The 20,044-nt window shown below is 39.9% G+C and overlaps 1 protein-coding gene across 1 annotated transcript; it reads left to right on the forward strand.

The window, feature by feature from the left end:
- The first annotated feature begins 238 nt into the window (after nt 1-238).
- Nucleotides 239-19,793, forward strand: LACTB (lactamase beta). Its single transcript, XM_050795888.1, has 6 exons — nt 239-662; nt 1,068-1,134; nt 4,466-4,656; nt 4,957-5,293; nt 7,118-7,283; nt 19,012-19,793. The coding sequence occupies exons 1-6, from the start codon at nt 306-308 to the stop codon at nt 19,535-19,537; spliced, it is 1,644 nt and encodes a 547-aa protein (XP_050651845.1). The 5' UTR covers nt 239-305; the 3' UTR covers nt 19,538-19,793.
- The last annotated feature ends 251 nt before the right edge of the window (nt 19,794-20,044 follow it).

A 20,044-nucleotide genomic window follows, 5' to 3' on the forward strand; every position in this document is an offset into this window, starting at 1 on the left:
TGGTTAGGGCGAGAACGCCCATGGGACGGGAACTAGGAAGGCTTCTTGGAGGTGACGCTTGATCTGAGGGTAAGCAAAGGAAAAAAAAGGAAAGAGAGACAGAAAGATAGGAAAAACAACGAAGAGACAAGAAAAGGCAAAGGAGGAAGGGCTCGATGCGATCGGCGCTCGGGTCGTCAGGCGTCGACTGCTAGGGTCTGACCGCGGTCCCCGCCCCCGTCCCGCCCCCTGTCCTTCCCTCCGCCCCGAGCCGCGGCCGGCCGGGTCTGCGTGAGTTCGGTGGCGGCCGGCTGTACAGAGACGCCATGTACCGGCTCCTGTCAGCAGTGACTGTCCGGGCTGCCGCCCCCGGGGGCTTGGCCTCGAGCTGCGGACGACGCGGGGTCCATCAGCGCGCCGGGCTGCCGCCGCTCGGCCACGGCTGGGTCGGGGGCCTCGGGCTGGGGCTGGGGCTGGCGCTCGGGGTGAAGCTGGCGGGTGGGCTGAGGGGCGCGGCCCCGGCGCAGTCCCCCGCGGCCCCCGACCCTGAGGCGTCGCCTCTGGCCGAGCCGCCACAGGCGCAGTCCCTCGCCCCGTGGTCTCCGCAGACCCCAGCGCCGCCCCACTCCAGGGGCTTCGCCAGAGCCATCGAGAGCAGCCGCGACCTGCTGCACAGGATCAAGGTGCGGCCACTGGGGCGAGGGACGTAGGCGCCGGGGACCCACCCCTCTCGGCGGTGCTGTCGGGGGCTGAGTGGACCCCACCGGGGCGGCGGGGTGCCCGCGATCGGCTTCCGAGAAAGACTTCCCATTTCCCCACCGCCAAGCCATGGTCAGACGCTCTTGGGGGTTCCCCAAATCTGGGCGGAGGTCACCGCCTGTCTCGGGGACCGCCCCTTCCCCCTAGGAGGCGGACAGGCACCTCGCTTGCTGTGAGTGAGTGAGCATGGCCTGGGACGAGGTGGGCGGGGCCCGGCTGGAGGGGGCGGGGCCCAGGCTCTGGGGGCGGGGCCTTGGAAGGTCTTCGAGGAGTGATCTGGGCTTTTTTCAGCAGGCCTCTAACTGTCAGTTCTTTCCCTTCGGTCTTAGGATGAGGTGGGAGCACCGGGCATAGTGGTTGGAGTTTCTGTAGATGGAAAAGAAGTCTGGTCAGAAGGTGGGTTCAGAAAATTGTTGTTTTGTTCTGTGCCAGTTGGTAAATAAAATATTGTTTTACTGGTTAGAGTGGACCCATTAAATGCTATTGCATTTACTTAAAACGATGCATATTGTGGAGAAAACATCTAACATAATAAAGAATCAGGTGTCTTTAAATCACAGTAAGGCTTAAAATGTGACTAATAAATTGGAGTCATAAAGATGGCTTGCTTCTATCCACTCCCACTTTTCTCTTAGGACTGAATTTATTGGTCTGAAAGTTGTGTACAGTAGTCCCTCCTTATCCTTATATATTCCAAGACCCTCAGTGGATGCCTGAAAACGTGGATGGTATTGAACCCTGTATATTCTATATTTTCTCTTACATATATATACCTATGATAAAGTTTAATTTATAAATCAGTCATAGTAAGAGGTTAACAATAATAATAAAATAGAACAGTCACAACAATACTCTGAGTGGCATGCAATTTAAAACTTAAGAATTGTTTATTTCTGGAATTTTCCATTTAATAGTTTCGGACCATGGATAACTAAAACTGAGGAAAGCGAAACCACAGATAAGGGGTGACTACTGTGTAGAACAATCCATTAACTGAGTACTTGTAGGTAACACTTATGGGTAGATAAAACTCAGAATTTGTGAATTTTTGTTTTTTAATTAAGTTAACAATTTGTTGAGTCCTCTCTTCTGTAAAAGGCAGAGTACTAAGTACTGGGGTTATACACTATTCCTTGTCTTTAATGACTTTTCAGTCTACTTTCTTAGACTTTTTACCAGGCAGAGATGTCAACTATTTTTTTCAAACAAAAGGCAAGAAACTTAGGGAGAGGGATTTCTATTCATTTTATGATACTTTTATCAAGGAATTATTTTTCATAACTTCTCTATTGCACAGAAATTGATCTAATTGGTCATCCTAGGTTTCTAGGAGTTGTATTTTTAGAAAATGATGTTTCAGGCCGGGTGCAGTGGCTCACGCCTGTAATCCTAACACTTTGAAAGGCAGAGGCAAGTGGATTGCCTGAGCTTAGGAGTTCGAGAGCAGCCTGGGCAACGTCGCAAAACCCTGTCGCTACTGAAAACACAAAAAATTAGCCAGGCATGCTAGTGCGTGCCTGTAATATCAGCTACTCGGGAGGCTGGGGCACAAGAATCGCTTGAACTTGGGAGGTGGAGGTTTGCAGTGAGCCGTGATCATGTCACTGCACTCCAGCCTGGGCAACAGCGAGACTCTGTCTCAAAAAAAAAAGTTTCATATGCCATTTAAAGGCAGTAAGTTGATGGAAGCAGTAGGGGTTTGAATTTGAAGAAAAATGAGCCAGTCGACGTGGTGCACGCCTGTAATCCCTGTGCTTAGGGAGGCCGGGGAGGAAGGATCGCTGAAGGCCAGAAGTTTGAGACGAGCTCAGGCACCATAGTGACACCTGTGTCTCTATAAAAAAAAAAAAAAATTTTATTGTATTATTAATTATTTTTATTTTTTGGAGTTTCACTAGTTGCCCAGGCTGGAGTGCAATGGTGCAATCTCAGCTCACCACAACCTCCGCCTCCCAGGTTCAAACAATTCTCCTGCCTCGTCCTCCCAAGTAGCTGGGATTACAGGCATGCACCACCACACCTGGCTAATTTTTGTATTTTTACAAAAATTAGAGATGGGGTTTCTCCATGTTGGTCAGGCTGGTCTCGAACTCCCGACCTCAGGTGATCCGCCTGCCTCGGCATCCCAAAGTGCTGGGTTTACAGGCATGAGCCTCAGCGCCTGGCTTAAAATTTTTTAAAAAAGGAAAATGATTCTTCCTTCAAGTATAAGTATAGTCTGATCATTATACCTAATTTATGATAAATCTCGTAATCAAAAATTACATAAATGTCAGCTTTATGGACTTTATGCAAATATTTTTTAGATATTTACAATTATACAATTTTATAGTCATTGTATTCCTTTTATTTCTTTTCAGATCTTGGTTTTCTGTCTTTTATTTATTTATTTATTTATTTATTTATTTATTTATTTATTTTTTTTTGGACAAGGTCTCTTTTTTGCCCAGGCTGGCATGCAGTGGTGTGATCTTGGCTCACTGCAGTCTCAAACTCCTGGGTTCAGATGATTCTCCCATCTCAGTCTCCCGAGTAGCTGAGACTACAGGTGTACTCCACCATGCCAGGCTTTTTTCTTTCCTTCCTTCCTTCCTTCCTTCCTTCCTTCCTTCCTTCCTTCCTTCCTTCCTTCCTCCCTCCCTCCCTCCCTCCCTCCCTCCCTCCCTCCCTCCCTTCCTTCCTTCCACTCTACCACGCCAGGCTTTTTTCTGCTCTGCCCTGCCCTGCCCTGCCCTTTTTTGTATATTTTGTAGAAATGCGGTTTCTGCCATGTTGCTCAGGCTAGTCTCGAACTCCTGAGCTCAGGTGATCCACCCGCCTCCGCCTCCCAAAGTGCTGGGATTACAGGCACTTTCTCTTTCTTGGTTAGATTTACACACTTGCAACCTGTGAGAACATGGAAACCAAATTTAAAATTTTTTCTGGAAAAAGCTTTAAGTTAGTACATAATTTTTCTTCTGGTTTGCAGCCAAATTAAATTGATGGTTAGCTAGATTTGGTTTGTGGGGCATCTTTTCATACTTTTTTTTGAAACAGGGTTTCACTCTGTCGCCCTGGCTGGAGTGCAATGGCGTGATCTCAGCTTACTGTGACCTCTGCCTCCCAGGTTCAGGCGATTCTCCTGCCTCAGCCTCCCGAGTAGCTGGGATTACAAGCATACGCCACCATGCCCAGCTAATTTTTGTATTTTTAGTAGAGATGGGGTTTTACCATGTTGGCCAGGCTGGTCTCAAACTCCCAGTCTCAGGCGATCTGCTCGCCTCGGCCACCCAAAGTGCTGGGATTATAGGCATGAGCCACTGCGCCCGGCCCACACTTACTTTTATTGAGTGGCTATTTCAAGGAATTTGGTGGAAATTTACTCAAAAGTCAAAAATAAATATAATCTGAAGAAGAATAATGATGTTTTCTTTAAATAATAATTTATTTAAAATATGGAATAACTCAGTTGTTTAGATAAGCTAAGAAAAATTTGTATCTAAGTCATAGAAAATTGCTATTGCAAACAGGGTACAATTTCACTTTAGTTATAAGGTTAAATTGTTAGACTTACCAGTATACTAAGATTTTAATCCTTTACATGTCCAGTGTTAAGTAACTTATAAAAGTGGAGTATCTTTTCTTTTAGATAAACACAGCATGTTTAAAGATAGTATTATTTCAGTTTTTGAAGACTTGTTTGACCATGAAGCCTTTAATAGTGACTTTTTACTTTTTTCCTCCAAAGGTTTAGGTTATGCTGATGTTGAGAACCGTGTACCATGTAAGCCAGAGACAGTTATGCGAATTGCCAGCATCAGCAAAAGTCTCACCATGGTTGCTCTTGCCAAATTGTGGGAAGCAGGGAAACTGGATCTTGATATTCCAGTACAACATTATGTTCCCGAATTCCCAGAAAAAGAATATGAAGGTGAAAAGGTAGTGAAACTCACAGTTCATTTTACTAATGGCATGTTAAATGGTTTATGCTAGAATTTATATTTAAAATGTTTCCTAGGATTCTTTGGCTTTTTAGTTATTGTTAATGTATTAGGTTTTTTTCATCAAGATGATAATCAGGTAGGTATTTTTCTGAAATTTGAGGCTAAGGATTTGTACATGACATTTTCCCAGCAGCAGTTCAAAATGGAAAATATTACTGAGACATTATTCCAAGGTAACTAACTTTCTGTTTTTCGGGTTAATACTGTAATTGAATTTTCGTGTTTTTACAATTAGGTTTCTGTCACAACAAGATTACTGATTTCCCATTTAAGTGGAATTCGTCATTATGAAAAGGACATAAAAAAGGTGAAAGAAGAGAAAGCTTATAAAGCCTTGAAGATGATGAAAGAGACTGTTGCATTTGAGCAAGAAAAAGAAGGCAAAAGTAATGAAAAGAATGATTTTACTAAATTTAAAACAGAGCAGGAGAATGAAGCCAAAAGCCGGAATTCAAAACCTGGCAAGAAAAAGAATGATTTTGAACAAGGCGAATTATATTTGAGAGAAAAGTTTGAAAATTCAATTGAATCCCTAAGATTATTTAAAAATGATCCTTTGTTCTTTAAGCCTGGTGAGTGTTCATCCCTTCTCTTAACAAAATCATCATTACTGAAATGTTAATTTTCAGGAAATCCAAAATGATACCATCCTGAGTGCATTCAGTGAGGCTAATGTTTGTGATAGGGGCTAGTCTGGTGCTTGTGTTTTTATCTGTAGTTTCTAACAAAGCCTAGCATCCAGGCAGCTCGTTGTTTAAATTTTGCCTCATTGGAGACTCCCCAGTCATTTAGAGGATTCTCAGTATCAAGATGTTCATGCAAACTTATGGAGAAATGTTGGAATAATAGTTCTCTAAATACAACCTGGACCAAAATAGACATGTTAAGGTATTGCTGATATTTTAGTACTTGGTTAGAATTTAAATTGCTCAGCTTATTTTGTGCCTTTATTTCTTAAAGAAATGAGCGTTCATCAATAATTTTTCCCAAAAAGCTGATCTATACAAATAATTATCTTTGTTTTATTTTTTGATTGGTGCCTATTGAAGCTACTTAAAATCTAAATTTACCATAGTATAAATTATATACTTATATTCTATTTTCATTTTAAAAGCTTTTAGTTGAATAGATATTATATAAATATAACTAATAAGAGCAAATAAAATATAATTTTGGATTTTATCTTAAAAATGAAGTTCCATGCTGGGCACAGTTGGCTCACGCCTGTAATCCCAACACTTAGGGAGGCAAAGGTGGGAGGATCGCTTGAGCCCAGGAGTTTAAGACTAGTCTGGGCAACAAAGCAAGGCCCTGTCTCTACAAAAAAATTTTTTTAAATAGTCAGGTTCAGTGGCCTGCGCCTGTAAGTAGTCCCAGCTACTCAGGAGGCTGAGGCGGGAGGATCCCTGAGCCCAGGAGTTCAAGGTTGCAGTGAATTACGATCATACCACTTTACTCTAGCCTGGGCAACAGCAAGAGCAAGACCCTGTCTCAAACCAGTTTGAGTTTGTCCAGAACCCAAAATGATATAAAGTTATTTATTTGAAATACTATATATATTTGAATATGTATTTAAATTTAAATATGTATTTGAAACAAGGTTAGTGTGCCTACATTTTATTTTATTTTATTTTATTTTATTTTATTTTATTTATTTATTTAATTTTATTTGAGATGGAGTCTGGCTCTGTCGCCCAGGCTGGAGTGCAGTGGCACGATCTCAGCTCACTGCAACCTCCGTCTCCTGCGTTTAAGCGATTTTCCTTCTTCAGCCTCCTGAGTAGCTGGGATTACAGGTGCCCGCCACCACACCTGGCTAATTTTTGTATTTTAGTAGAGACAGGGTTTCACCGTGTTGGCCAGGCTGGTCTCGAACTCCTGACCTCAGGTGATCCTCCCCTCTTGGCCTCCTTAAATACTGGGATACAGGAGTGAGCCACTGCTCCTGACCCATATATTGTATTAAAATAAGAACATATTTGCCCATTTATGCCCTAAACAATGAGTAGAGGTAGATTAAGAACAAAGTTGACTCAAGAAATCAAATTTGCTTTGCTTTTCTTCCTCTTCCTGTTTTGGTGTCACTTTGAAAGATTTTTGTTTTGTTTTGAGGTAGGATTTATTTGCTTACTTTATTATCAGAGAAAGGAGCAGATTTATGTGAAATGTTAAGTGTGCTGATCATAATTTTATTCTTGTGTTAAGGACTTGGAATAAGGACAATTGCAAAGTTAATTCAATATGTTGATGTGTTTGTCCTGTGTTCTTTTTCTAAATGCTGCAGTAAAATATTCCTGTTTTAAAGGTATGCTAATTTTCAGTGGGAATATATTTTATGTAGTTTTGAATAATAATCAAGCATTTTCTTTTTTTCCTCCTTGCAATGATGTCTCAAGGTAGTCAGTTTTTGTATTCAACTTTTGGCTATACCCTACTGGCAGCCATAGTAGAGAGAGCTTCAGGCTATAAATATTTGGACTATATGCAGAAAATATTCCAAGACTTGGATATGCTGACAACTGTGCAGGAAGAAAATGAGCCAGTGATTTACAATAGAGCAAGGTAAATGAATACCTTCTGCTGTGTCTAGTTGTATCACATCTTAACACTATGTTATTAATTAAAAGTCACATTTTCTTTGTTTCCATTCCAAAATCAACTTGCCACATTTTGGGAGCTTTTCTACATGTCTGTTTTCCCATCTGTAGAGTGAAGGAAGTAAAACATGTTTATAAAGTACACTAAGACCCTTTGATGAAAGACAGCAATAATATTCATAATTCAAACATGACTAATGAAACCAAAATTGCACCCACCCTGAGCATCTGTAATTTGCTCTTTAACCATTCCTTTTCTTATGTTTTAACGAATGCTTTGTTTACGTGTTATTAGTTTTTAATGGTTTTCATACTGTTTTGAAATAATTTTATACTTACAGAAAAGTTGCAAGAGTAATACAAAGAATTCACATATCCCCTTTACTCAGATTCCCTTAATGTTAGTTTACCGCATTTGCATTGCCTTTCTGTCTACACGTGTTTATTTCTGAACCATTCGGAAATAAATTGTAGACGTGATACCCCTTTACCTATAAATATTTAAATGTGTATTTTCTAAAATCAAGGACATTCAGGGCCGGGCGCGTTGGCTCACGCCTGTAATCCCAACACTTTGGAAGGCTGAGGTGGGTGGATCACCTGAGGTCAGGAGTTTGAGACTAGCCTGGCCAATGTGGTGAAACCAACCCTATCTCTACTAAAAATGCAAAAATTAGTCAGGCATGGTGGCGGGTGCCTATAATCCCAGCCACGCGGGAGACTGAGGCAAGAGAATCTCTTGAACCCAGGAGGCGGAGGTTGCAATAAGCGAGATCGTGCCATTGCATTTCAGGCTGAGTAACAGAGCGAGACTCCATCTCAAAAAACGAAAACAAACAAACAAAAAACCAAGGACATTTGGGAAATTAACATAGATACAATGCTTTTATCAAATCTACAGGCCTTACTCAAATTTCGCCAGTTGTTCCAATAATGTCCTTTATAGCAAAAGAGCAGAAAAACTTTTTCTGGTCTAGGATCTAATCCATGATCTCACATTGCATTTACTTGTCATATCTATCAGAAGTCACATGACATCAATTTGTCCCATTATTGCTGATGGTATTTTAATCACTTTTTGAGGTGGTGCCTGTCAGGTTTTTATAAAGTTACTATTTTTACCTTATAATTAACAAGTATATTTGGAAGAGATAATTTAAGATGATGTAAAAATCCTGTTTCTCATCAAACTTTCTACTAGTTTTAGCATCTATTGATGATTCATGACTGAATCAGTTATTACAGTGATGGTTGTCAAATGGTGATTTTCTAATTCCATCATCCATTCTATATTTATTAGTTGGCATTCTATTATAAGAAGGTGCGGGCTGGGGGCGGTGGCTCACGCCTGTAATCCCAGCACTTTGGGAGGCTGAGGCGGGCGGATCACTTGAGGCCAAGTTTGAGACCAGCCTGGCCAACATGGCAAAACCCCGTCTCTACTGAAAATACAAAAAATCAGCCAAGTTTGGTGGCAGGCACCTGTAATCTCAGCTACTCGGGAGTCTGAGGCAGGAGAATCTCTTGAACCCTGGAGGCAGAGGTTGCAGTGAGCCAAGATCATGCCACTGCACTGCAGCCTGGGTGACAGTAGACTCTATCTCAGAAAAAAAAAAGTGCTTTCCCTTCTCTCTTATTTATTTATTCATACCAGTATGCATTCATGGATTCTTAGTTTAGTCAGTGAGTTATAATCTGTCACTGTCATTATTTAATATATTGCTTTTAAAATAGTATATGAAATATTAAAACTGTAACAGTAAATGGTTATTAGATTGCTTACCTATATGTGTAGTTTTTGTTTTGTTTTGCCATACATTTGTAAATATTTATTGAGCAAATACTACATGCCACATATTGTACCACATAGTAGAGCTAACCTGACATAGCTCCTGCCCTCCAGGAGCTTAAAGACCAACATCCAGCAAATAAATCAATTAAGTACATAAATTTTCTTTCAAAAGGAATACATGTTATGAACAGGCACAGTGGCTCACACCTGTAATCCCAGCACTTTGGGAGGCCAAGGCAGGAGGATTGCTTGAGCCCAGGAGTTTGAGACTAGCTGGGGCAACGTAGTGAGACCCCATCTCCACAAAAAATACAAAAATTAGCCAGGCATGGTGGTGCGTGCCTGTCGTCCCAGTTACTCGGGAGGCTGAGGTGGGAGGATTGTTTGAGCCCAGAAGGTAGAAGTTGTAGTGAGCGGAGGTCGCCCCACTATACTCTAGTCTGAGTAACAGAGCAAGACTCTGTAGCACCCCCCGACCCAACAAAGAAAAGAATATGATTATGTAACGTAGTTATCAGTGGGGCCACACCGCCCTTTAGATATGTAGCTAACATGGTAATCCCCTCCTTTTTGTAATTGTTATTTTAGATTCAGGGTGTACATGTGCAGGTTTGTTACATGGCTATATTGTATAATGCTGAGGTTTGGACCTGTCACCCAAATAATGAACTTATGAACTTAGTATCTAATAGGTAGTTTTTCAACCCTTGCCCTCCTCCCTCCCTGCGTCCCCCTTTTTGGAGTCCTTGGTGTCTCTTGTTTCCATCTTTATGTTCACGTGTACCCAGTGTTTAGCTCCTACTTATAAGTGAGAACATGTGGTATTTGATTTTCTGTTTCTACATTAATTCACTTAGGATAATGGCCTCTAGCTACATCTATGTTGCTGCAAAGGACATGATTTTGTTCTTTCTTATGTATGTGTATATATTTTTAAATGAATGATTTTCTGCTTGATTTTATGTGTGTTGATAGTGAACATTAAAATGCTCTTCTTATTTGGATTATGTAGACCTCTCCTACATGCCATTAATAAGGGTAATTAAGATTCTGGGGGTGGGGCGAGGTGTCTCACACCTGTAATCCCAGCACTTTGGAAGGCTGAAGCGGGTGGATCATCTGAGCTCAGGAGTTCAAGACTAGCCTGGGTAACATGGTAAAACCCCATCTCTACCAAAAGTACAAAAAAATTAGCCAGGCATGGTAGTGTGTACCTGTAGTCCTGACTACTTGGTAGGCGGAGCTGGGAGGATCACTTGACCCTGGGAGGGTGAGGCTACACGGAGCTGTGATTGCACCACTGCACTACAGCCTGGGCGAGAGAGGGAGACCCCGTCCCAAAAAACATTTTTTTGGATATATTATAAAAATACAAAATAGTATCTAACTAAAGTAATTGAATACTTAAAAACTATCTGGGTGTAAACACTATTTTACAGTGAGGCATCCTTAGGTAATTTTAGTAAGATTTAAGATTTAAAACATTTAAACCACATTTTCTCTCCATTTTCTTCTACAGCTTTTATATATAAAATATCAAGTTCAAGTTACTTATGTAAATTTGAATTGGGTGTTCAAACAAAATCCTAGGTGAATTGCTTAAGCAGACTTTAATATAATTTATGGAGAGGCTTTTAGAACAGATTTTGACAAGTTAACTAGAATTTTTACCCTTAGGAGTGAAAAATGCTATGATTTTATATAATTTCATATTTGATTCATTTACCACTATAATAGGAAAGGGTTTAGTCGCTTTTTAGCCTTTACAAATTTTACAATTTAATTTATGCTTTCTGTTATGGAGGCATTTTCTATGACTTAGAGTTTTAACTTTAATTTACATAATCTAAAATAACTCAGGCCAGGTACTGTGTGGCTCATGCCTGTAATCCTAGCACTTTGAGAGGCCAAGGCAGGAGGATCATTTGAGGCCAGGAGTTTGAGACCAGCCGTGGCAACAGAGTGAGACCCCATCCCTACAAAAATTCTTTAAATAAGGAGGCGGGCGTCGTAGCGCACGCCTGTGGTCCTAGTTAATCAGGAGGAGAGAATCACTTGAGCCCTGGAGTTTCAGGCTGCAGTAAGCTATGATCATATCCTGCACTCCAGCCTGGGTGACAAAGCAAGATCCTGTCTCTAAAAATTAATTAATTACTTGGTTAATTGAATAAAACAAGCACAAGACTATATAAAAGTGCTAAAAAGTTTACATGTTCGGTTGAGATGAGACAGGATTAAAATAATGTGAACCAAATACAGATTTCTTGTCCGAACTGGTATACTTCAAAAATCACACATGGAAGTATTGAATTTTAAAATTACAAACATTTGAGCTTATTCTGTAGAGAAAAATTTGAGACACAGTGTTAGCAAATGCAATAAAAATTTGTTTGACCTTTTAAAGTAATTTGGGATTTTTATTATTAGAGGAAAAAGTATTTGGAAAGCAAATACTTGATAACTTTTCAAAAATACTTTGTTCAGAAAGAACAAAGAACACTCATGAAAGGGCAGTTGTGTCAAATGTTAGGAGGGTGAGTTAGAAGTTTACAAAATGGCCAGTTGAGTTATATCTTGATTATTTATGGTCAGAATTAATTCAATTCGTTAAGTATTTGTATTTACTGAGTTTTATCTGTTTACTCCTCTCTCTTCCTACCGTAGTGGTATTCAAACTGTAGGTTTGTGTGTCCAATTATTGAGTTGGAAAATCAGTTTAGTGGGTTGAGTAGCAGGATTTCTTTTTTTTAATAGAACAAAATAGAATAGAATATGATAACGTACATCGCAGGTAGTAAAGGTAAATATAAGCTTTGGGATAAAGGCTAGGCTGCTGCATTAAGGAGACACCAAAATGCAGTGGCGTGAGGAAAACAAAAGTTTAATTTTCCTTGCAGCATTCCTAAGGTGAACAGTTCTGATTGGTTCCCCACAAGCCTTTAAGAGGCCAGAGTCATCCATCTTACTGCTCCTCTCTCCACAGTGGTGTCCCTGTCTGTACACCTGAAGCTCAATCATAGCCCCGAAGGTGCCCCAGCCTCCTGAAAAGAGACAGGGTATGGAGCTTGTACTCAGGGCCTTAAGTTCCAGGCTTGCAAGTGTCACACTTCATTTCTGTCCACCTTCTGTTGGCAAAAACTTAGCTATATGGTCAAACTTTGCAACAAGGGAGGCTGAGAAATGTAATTTCTAGCTGAGCAGGCATGTGCCTTGCTTTACTTTATTACTAAGGAAGAATAGAAGAGTCAGTTTTGTGAGCAAGCAGCCATCTATGCCACTGGCCACTGTGTTGCTCCATAAAACTTCTGTTTTAGAAGGGTGTGATGTGTGTATGTGTGTGGGGGGGTGTGTGTGTTTTCATTCAGTCGAAAGGAGAAATGTATTCCTCACTGTGGGTTGAGGTTAAAAAAAATGTTTGAAAGCCATTCAGTGGAATATATCAAACTAAAATTTTATTATATTTTTTACTAGTAATTTGTGAAAGGAGTTTTGGGATAGAATTTTGAAGCTTAATTACTAATAGGAATTTTACAGTTATGGTGTTTTATTTTCCATTTTATTATTTGATTTGTTAGAAAGGTAGCACATTTAACAAATCAACTATTACTTTTACCTTGCATATTTCCATTAGTACATGCTTTACAAATGGTTTAATTGCACTTTATAAAGAAATAGATGAAATGGTGGCTTTTTTGGAAATGTTTTTAGTTTTATGTTCCTATCTCCGTACTAGTTTTGTTCAATCTGTTGTATTTAAATTATAATTTTTTAATTATCAGCTTATTTAAAAGGATTAAATATGCATTGCAAATCAGTCTATGGCCTAAAAGAGATTACTTGGGGACCCAAAATAAATTAGGTTAGCAACAAGCAATGAATTTTAATTTTTTAAATGGCCTGTGGTTCTCAACTACTTCAGACTCTTTGTGTTTATTATTTTTGGATCTAGCATTATATTTTACTGGAAAGCACAAGAAAAATGATAAATACCATTGGGAGGTCGAAAGGGGTGTATTGCTTGAGCCTTGGTGTTTAAGACCAGTCTGGGCCACATGGTGAAACCCTGTCAGACAATACAAAAAAATTAGCCGGGCACGGTGGCATGAGCCTGTAGTCCCAGCTACTTGAGGGCTGAGCAGGGAGGATCACCTGAGCCCAGGAAGTTGATGCTGCAGTGAGCTGTGATCGTGCCACTGCACTCTCACCTGATGATGGAATGAGACCTTGTCTCAAAAACAAATGACAAATACCAGAAGTTGTCAGTTGAATCTAAAAAAAGTTTCTCTAGTAAAGATGGCATAGATGCATGACCTTACTGTGATTTAGATCTAGACATTTGAAAATTTGAAAATGGATGTCTAGCTCTGTATATAAGGGGGAGAAGGACATTATGTCCACTCATCGAGCCTCTTTTCTAAGCTAGAAATGAAGGCTCTGTGAATGTGCAGAATGCAGAGCAGCTATTGTTTCCTGTTTTCTTGATGAGTAATTAACTTGTGACTTGCGCAAAAATCAAAATTGCCATATGATGGTGAGTTAATTTCATTTTCTTTTTTCTTTTTTTTTTTTTTTTGAGATAAGATCTCACTCTGTTGCCTAGGCAGGAATGCAGTAGTACAATCATACCTCACTGCAGCCTTGAACTCCCTGGCTCAAGTGATCCTCCTGTGTCAGCCTTCCAAGTAGCTGGAACTACAGATGTGCACCACCACACCTGGCTGATTTTAAAAATTTTTTGTAGAGATGAGATCTTGCTGTGTTTCCCAGGCTGATCTCCTGACCTCAAATGATCCTTCCTCCTCAGCCTCCCAAAGTGTTGGGATTACAGGCGTGAGCCTAGCTCATTTTATTTTCTATTCTTTGAAAAAAGGCAATGGGTTTCTATCTCTAGTGTTAAGGGTCCCTATCAGCTTTGAGATGCTTTTGGTTTGGTGTTTTTGTTTTGTCTCGTTTTAATTCGTAGTAGTTCTCAGTGGTTCTAAAGGGTAGTTGATTCATTTTAGTTAGGTAAAATGGGCTGCTGAAATAAAAGAGGGCACTAAAAGAAGGAAATATTGTTACCTAGGAAAATGTTTTATCTATTTGCTTTATTTGTTTTATTTGATACAGTATCTGTTTGGGCCTCTGAAACTCAACTCTGATTCTTTTTTGTAATAATTATTTTAAAGGAGTTTAAAGGCACCAGCTTTTGGGGGGAGTTCGGGGAGTAAAAGAAATCTTTTCAAAGATATAGACAAAAATAAAACCTTAAAGTAAAACTTAATATATATGTTTGTATTGATTTGTTTTATGGTACCATTTTGCAGGGGAAAAAATGTTTCCAGCTTTGTTATGTAGTCTACTGACTTGTTGGGTATAACCATAAACCTGTTTATAATATCCTGACTAAGGCTTTTTAGAGTTACTGTGTTTCCGGGAGTCAATATTTCTCTTCTTTACCATTTCTTTGTGTGTTTATGCACATGTTGAAAATAGTACCACACGGTGTCTGTCACCTGTTCAAAGGATCTCACCAGAATCCCACCTCACAATAGCACTGAAATTCTTTCGCTCAGATTTGAGTCACAAGATCACACTTAGCTGTAAGGGAGTCAAGAGAATTGTTTTTAACTGGGTATGTTGTTGTCTTGAATAAAATTGGGATTTTCTTAAATGGAACAGTGGGAACATTGATTCTGTTTAGGCGCATAACTATTGATTCTGTGTAGCAAATATACTCTGTATAGGCAAGTACACTAAATAACTCTGTAAGTGAACATCACAAAGGAGCCCATTGACTGTTCTTGCCACTGAGAGACACTCAATTTGTTGATAGGGGAATCCTCAGTCAATGCCTCAGCTTATTATTAGAACTTGGCCATTTTTTTTATGTGTTTGGCACAGTGTTTGCAACAAAAATTTCTAATTTTATAACTAGATGGGATGAAAACCAAATAAAATGAATGTTTTCTGGAGTGTTTGCTGTATTTTTTAATGTTTAAAATTTTTAATATCAATTTTTATGGGTACAGAGCAGCTGTATATACTTAGGTGTACATGAGATGTTTTGGTACAGGCGTGCAGTGCATACCAATCACATCGTGTAAAATGAGTTATCCATCCCCTCAAGTATTTATCCTTTGTGTTACAAACGATCCAATCCTACTCTTTTAGTTATTTTTAAATGTACAATTATTATTGACCATCATCACCATGGTACATTATCAAATACTGGATCTTATTAATTATTTCTGTTTCTTTTGTACCCATTAACCATCCCACCTTCTCTCAACTTTGGCTGCATTTTGACAGTATGGATATGGCCTTTACCTTCTATTTCTAAAGTGTCTTCTAGAATTAAGAATTGTTCCGTATCAAGCTCTTTTTCATGCCTTTAGCTGACAGACTCTCTACTAGTAGTTCAATCCAAATGTAAATACTAAATGTTAAAGTGGGATTGTTTTTATAATATGCATTTGAAATTCTGTTGGTTTTCAAACGTCTTATAACAATACATACCAAGTGATGAATATTGTCTCTAAAGACATTTAAGAAGCATTTTGAAAATAAGGCTGGGCGCAGTGGTTTCATGCCTGTAATCACAGCACTTTGGGAGGCGGAGACAGGTGAATCACTTGAGCCCAGGAGTTCAAGACCAACCTGAGCAACACGGCAAAACCCTGTCTCTACAAAAAATACAAAAATTAGCCAGACAAGGTTGTGTGTGCCTGTAGTCCCAGCTGCTCAGGAGGCTGAGGTGGGGGATTACCTGAGCCTAGGATCACACCACTGCACTCCAGCCTGGGTGATAGAGTGAGACCCTGTCCCCCCACCCTTGAAAAAAAGTATTTTTAGTTTATAAGTTTGTAGATGTAGATTTCTGTGGTTATATAACATTCTTGTGCAGAATCTGGAGATTCTTATAAATAAGTATGAAGAAGCTGTTTGTCATCTGGCATCGTCCCATCAGTTAGTTACAAAAATGTTTCAGCAACTTAGTCAAGAACTTGTGTCTATATTCTTTTAAGCAGAAATGTTTTAGGAATTTGAAATAGTAAAGTTTATCTTTCAGCTGAACAAAATTATTTTCATAAAAATGTACTCATTGGTCCTATGTGAAAAGGAACTAAGAGATTAAAATCTAGAATTTGCTTATTAAAACTAGAATTCTAAAGTATAGAAGTCTCTATATTTTAATATTTAAAGGAGGAATAACTGAGGAGTTCTAGTTTCCAGTCTTAATGTAAGTGGTTTGAAATGCTTTACTGTTAAAAGGAAGTTACAGAGCTGGGCACGGTGGCTCACGCCTGTAATCCTAGCACTTTGGGAAACTGAGGCTGGCAGATTACATGAAATCAGGAGTTCCTGACCAGCCTGACCAACATAGGGAAACCCCGTTTCTACTGAAAATACAAAAAGAAAAAAAAATAGCCGTGCATGGTGTTGGGCACCTTTAATCCCAGCTACTCGGGAGGCTGAGGGAGAATTGCTTGAACCTGGGAGGTGGAGATCACAGTGTGCCGAGATTGTGCCACTGCATTCCAGCCTGGGCGAAAGAGTGAGACTCTGTTTAAAAAAAAAGAAAAAATCGGCTGGGAACAGTGGCTCATGCCTGTAATCCCAGAACTTTGGGAGGTGGAGGCGGGCAGATCACCTGAGTTCTGGAGTTCGAGAGCAGCCTGGCCAACATGATGAAGCCCCCGTCTCTACTAAAAATACAAAAATAAAAAAAAATTAGCTGGGCATGGTGGTGCATGCCTGTAATCCCAGCTACTAGGGAGGCTGAGGCAGGAAAATAACTTGAACCCAGGAACAGTGAGCCGAGACTGGGCTACTGCACTCCAGCCTGTGCAACAGAGCAAGACTCAGTCTCAAAAATCAATAAATAGACCAGGCACGGTGGCTTACACCTATAATCCCAACAGTTTGAGAGGCCAAGGTGGGCGGATCACTTGAGGTCAGGAGTTTGAGACCAGCCTGGCCAACATGGCAAAACCCCATCTCTACTAAAAATACAAAAATTAGCCGGGTGTGGTGGCGCACACCTGTAATCCCAGCTACTTGGGAGGCTGAGGCAGGAGAATTGCTTGAACCCAGGAAGCAGAGGTTGCAGTGAGCCAAGATCGCGCCACTGCACTCCAGCCTGGGCGACAAGAGTGAAACTCCATCTCAAAAATAAATAAATAAGTAAATATACAGAAAAAAATTAGCTGGGCATGGTGGCAGCACGTGTAATCCTAGCTACTGGGGAGGCTGAGGCAGGAGAACCAATTGAGCCTGGGAGGCAGAGGTTGCAGTAAGCTGAGATTGCACCACTACACTCCAGCCTGGTCAACAGAGCGAGACTCCGTCTCAAAAAAAAGAAGTTACAGAAAGCTGATTATTGGCTGGGCACAGTGGCTCATGCCTGTAATTCCAGCACTTTGGGAGGCAGAGGCGAGTAGATTGCTTGAGGCCAGGAGTTTGAGACCAGGCTGGACAACAGTGAGAACTTCATCTCTACCAAAAAAAAAAAAAAAAAAGAAAGAAAGAAAAAACTTAGCCAGGTATGGTGGTACACACCTGTGGTCCCAGCTACTCAAGAGGCTGAGGCAGAAAGATTGCTTGAGCCCTGGAGGTTGAGGCTATAGTTAGCCATGATTGTACCACTGCAGTCCAGCCTAGACAATAGTGCAAGACTCTGTCTCAAAAGAAAAGTGAAAATTTATTTCTCAGTGGAAAAAAAAAAATGTGTTTCTATTATGTAACTTCTTTTAGATTTAATTTGACTTGGTTGGCTGGAATTACAAATATAATCAGGAGTTGAGGCAGAAAGTAACGAGGGCCTAAAATTTGAGAGTTGCCATAGGAATGGAAGGAAGGGAGAAGGGTAAGACACAAAGCAGAGATTGAATAAATAGGATTTAGCATCTTACTGGATGTGAGAGTTTAGGGCAAGAAAGTCATTAAAAGTTGTATAATGAAGGCTTTAATGGAGAGAAAGAAATATGACAGACATGTTGATTTTGAGACAATGAGAAAACCACCTATCAAGTCATTGGTTCTCTAAAGAGCATGCTAAGATCCCCTTTAGACTTTTTTTCTTTTTTTAAATCTTCAGACACAAACCTGTGGCCACTCCTTTCCTAATTGCCAGCCCTACTTCACCCAATATTATGACTTGTACTTTTAGGTTACATATAAGAATCTTGAAAAAAGAAGAAAGGATTCAAACTAGGGTTTGCTAACTCCAACCTTTCCCACTGCACCAAGAAACTACCATGTCACATCATTATATACGATATGTATATGGTATTATTTTTAGAATTTTTTTTTTTTAGATAGGGTCTTGCTTTGCTGCCCAGGCTGGACTCAAACTCCTGGGCTCAAGCGGTCCTCCTGCCTCAGCCTCCCAAGTCACTGGGATTACAGGCACGGGCCGCTGCACCCAGCTTATATGGTATTTTTATCCAAGAAATCTAGTCATCTTACAAATAACCTTATTCCTAAACATCCCAATATGCTTTGGATGTTTACAGTGTTGGTTATAAAATTCACTTGTGGCATGATTCAGCATTAACCACAAGGACAAGGAATATCTACCAAATGATAAGTGTCTCCATATGCACAGGGCAAATATGTCATGTGTTATATTAATTTTTGCAGGTATTAAAAGTTTGATACACTCAGCATGGACAAGCCATACCAATAGAAAAAAAAACCACTTTCTATGCTTTAATTCAAAAGGTAATTAGACTACCTTACTTAGTATCTGTGTGTCATTAGGACCTGAATCATACTGAAAATTAGTGGTTAGTTTATAGTTTCTAAGAATGTATGATCATTACATTGAAATACAATCTGTCTCATGTACACATTTTTCTATCATGTGTGAAGTCAGTGGTTATTAAATTTTTAATGATCATTTCTTATTTCCTTTTAGATTTTATGTTTACAATAAAAAGAAACGTCTTGTCAACACACCTTACGTGGATAACTCCTATAAATGGGCTGGTGGTGGATTTCTGTCTACAGTGGGTGACCTTCTGAAATTTGGGAATGCAATGCTTTATGGTTACCAAGTCGGGCTGTTTAAGAACTCAAATGGAAATCTTTTACCTGGATACCTCAAACCGGAAACAATGGTTATGATGTGGACCCCAGTCCCTAACACAGAGATGTCTTGGGATAAAGAGGGTAAATATGCAATGGCGTGGGGTGTGGTGGAAAAGAAGCAAACGTATGGTTCTTGTAGAAAGCAACGACATTATGCTTCACATACTGGAGGGGCCGTGGGTGCTAGTAGCGTCCTGCTGGTCCTTCCTGAAGAACTGGATACGGAGACTATAAATAACAAGGTTCCCCCAAGAGGAATCATAGTTTCTATCATATGTAACATGCAGTCTGTTGGCCTCAATAGCACCGCTTTGAAGATTGCCCTTGAATTTGATAAAGACAGATCAGACTGATACCTTAACACCACAGGTGCAAAATGAGTTGTTTTGGGGTTTTTTTGAAACATTAAAGTTCCAAAACATGAAATTTTTAAGAATAAATTTGAAATAGAGTATAATTGAATGCAGAGAATTATGTACCTCTAATTGCTTAATTTTGTAATGGTCTTTTATTGTAGAATTGGTTCTTTATACTCAGGGAAGTAATTCTATTGTTTTTACTTTTTGAAAAAAAGTGTTAACTCTTGAAATAAAATATTCTGATAAAATATGTACTTTCTGCATGTGTAATACAGAGAAAATCTCATTCAACAGGAGCCTCCAAATATCTGAGGGTTTTTTTTTGAAATGGATTCTTGCCGTGTTGCCTAGCCTGGAGTGCAGTGGTGTGATCTTGGCTAACCACAACCTCTGCTTCCTGAGTTCAAGCGATTCTCCTGCCTCAGCCTCCCAAGTAGCTGGGATTACAGGCACCCACCACCATGCCCAGTCAATTTTTGAATTTTTAATAGAGACAGCATT

The sequence above is a fragment of the Macaca thibetana genome, chromosome 7 (genome assembly GCF_024542745.1).
Source record: "Macaca thibetana thibetana isolate TM-01 chromosome 7, ASM2454274v1, whole genome shotgun sequence".
Lineage (NCBI taxonomy): Eukaryota > Metazoa > Chordata > Mammalia > Primates > Cercopithecidae > Macaca > Macaca thibetana.

Coding starts and splice junctions, on each gene's coding strand:
- LACTB (XM_050795888.1), top strand. CDS start 306: ATGTACCGGCTCCTGTCAGCAGTGACTGTCCGGGCTGCCGCCCCCGGG. Junction 663..1,067: donor ACCTGCTGCACAGGATCAAG/GTGCGGCCACTG, acceptor CTTCGGTCTTAG/GATGAGGTGGGAGCACCGGG. Junction 4,657..4,956: donor AAGAATATGAAGGTGAAAAG/GTAGTGAAACTC, acceptor TTTTACAATTAG/GTTTCTGTCACAACAAGATT.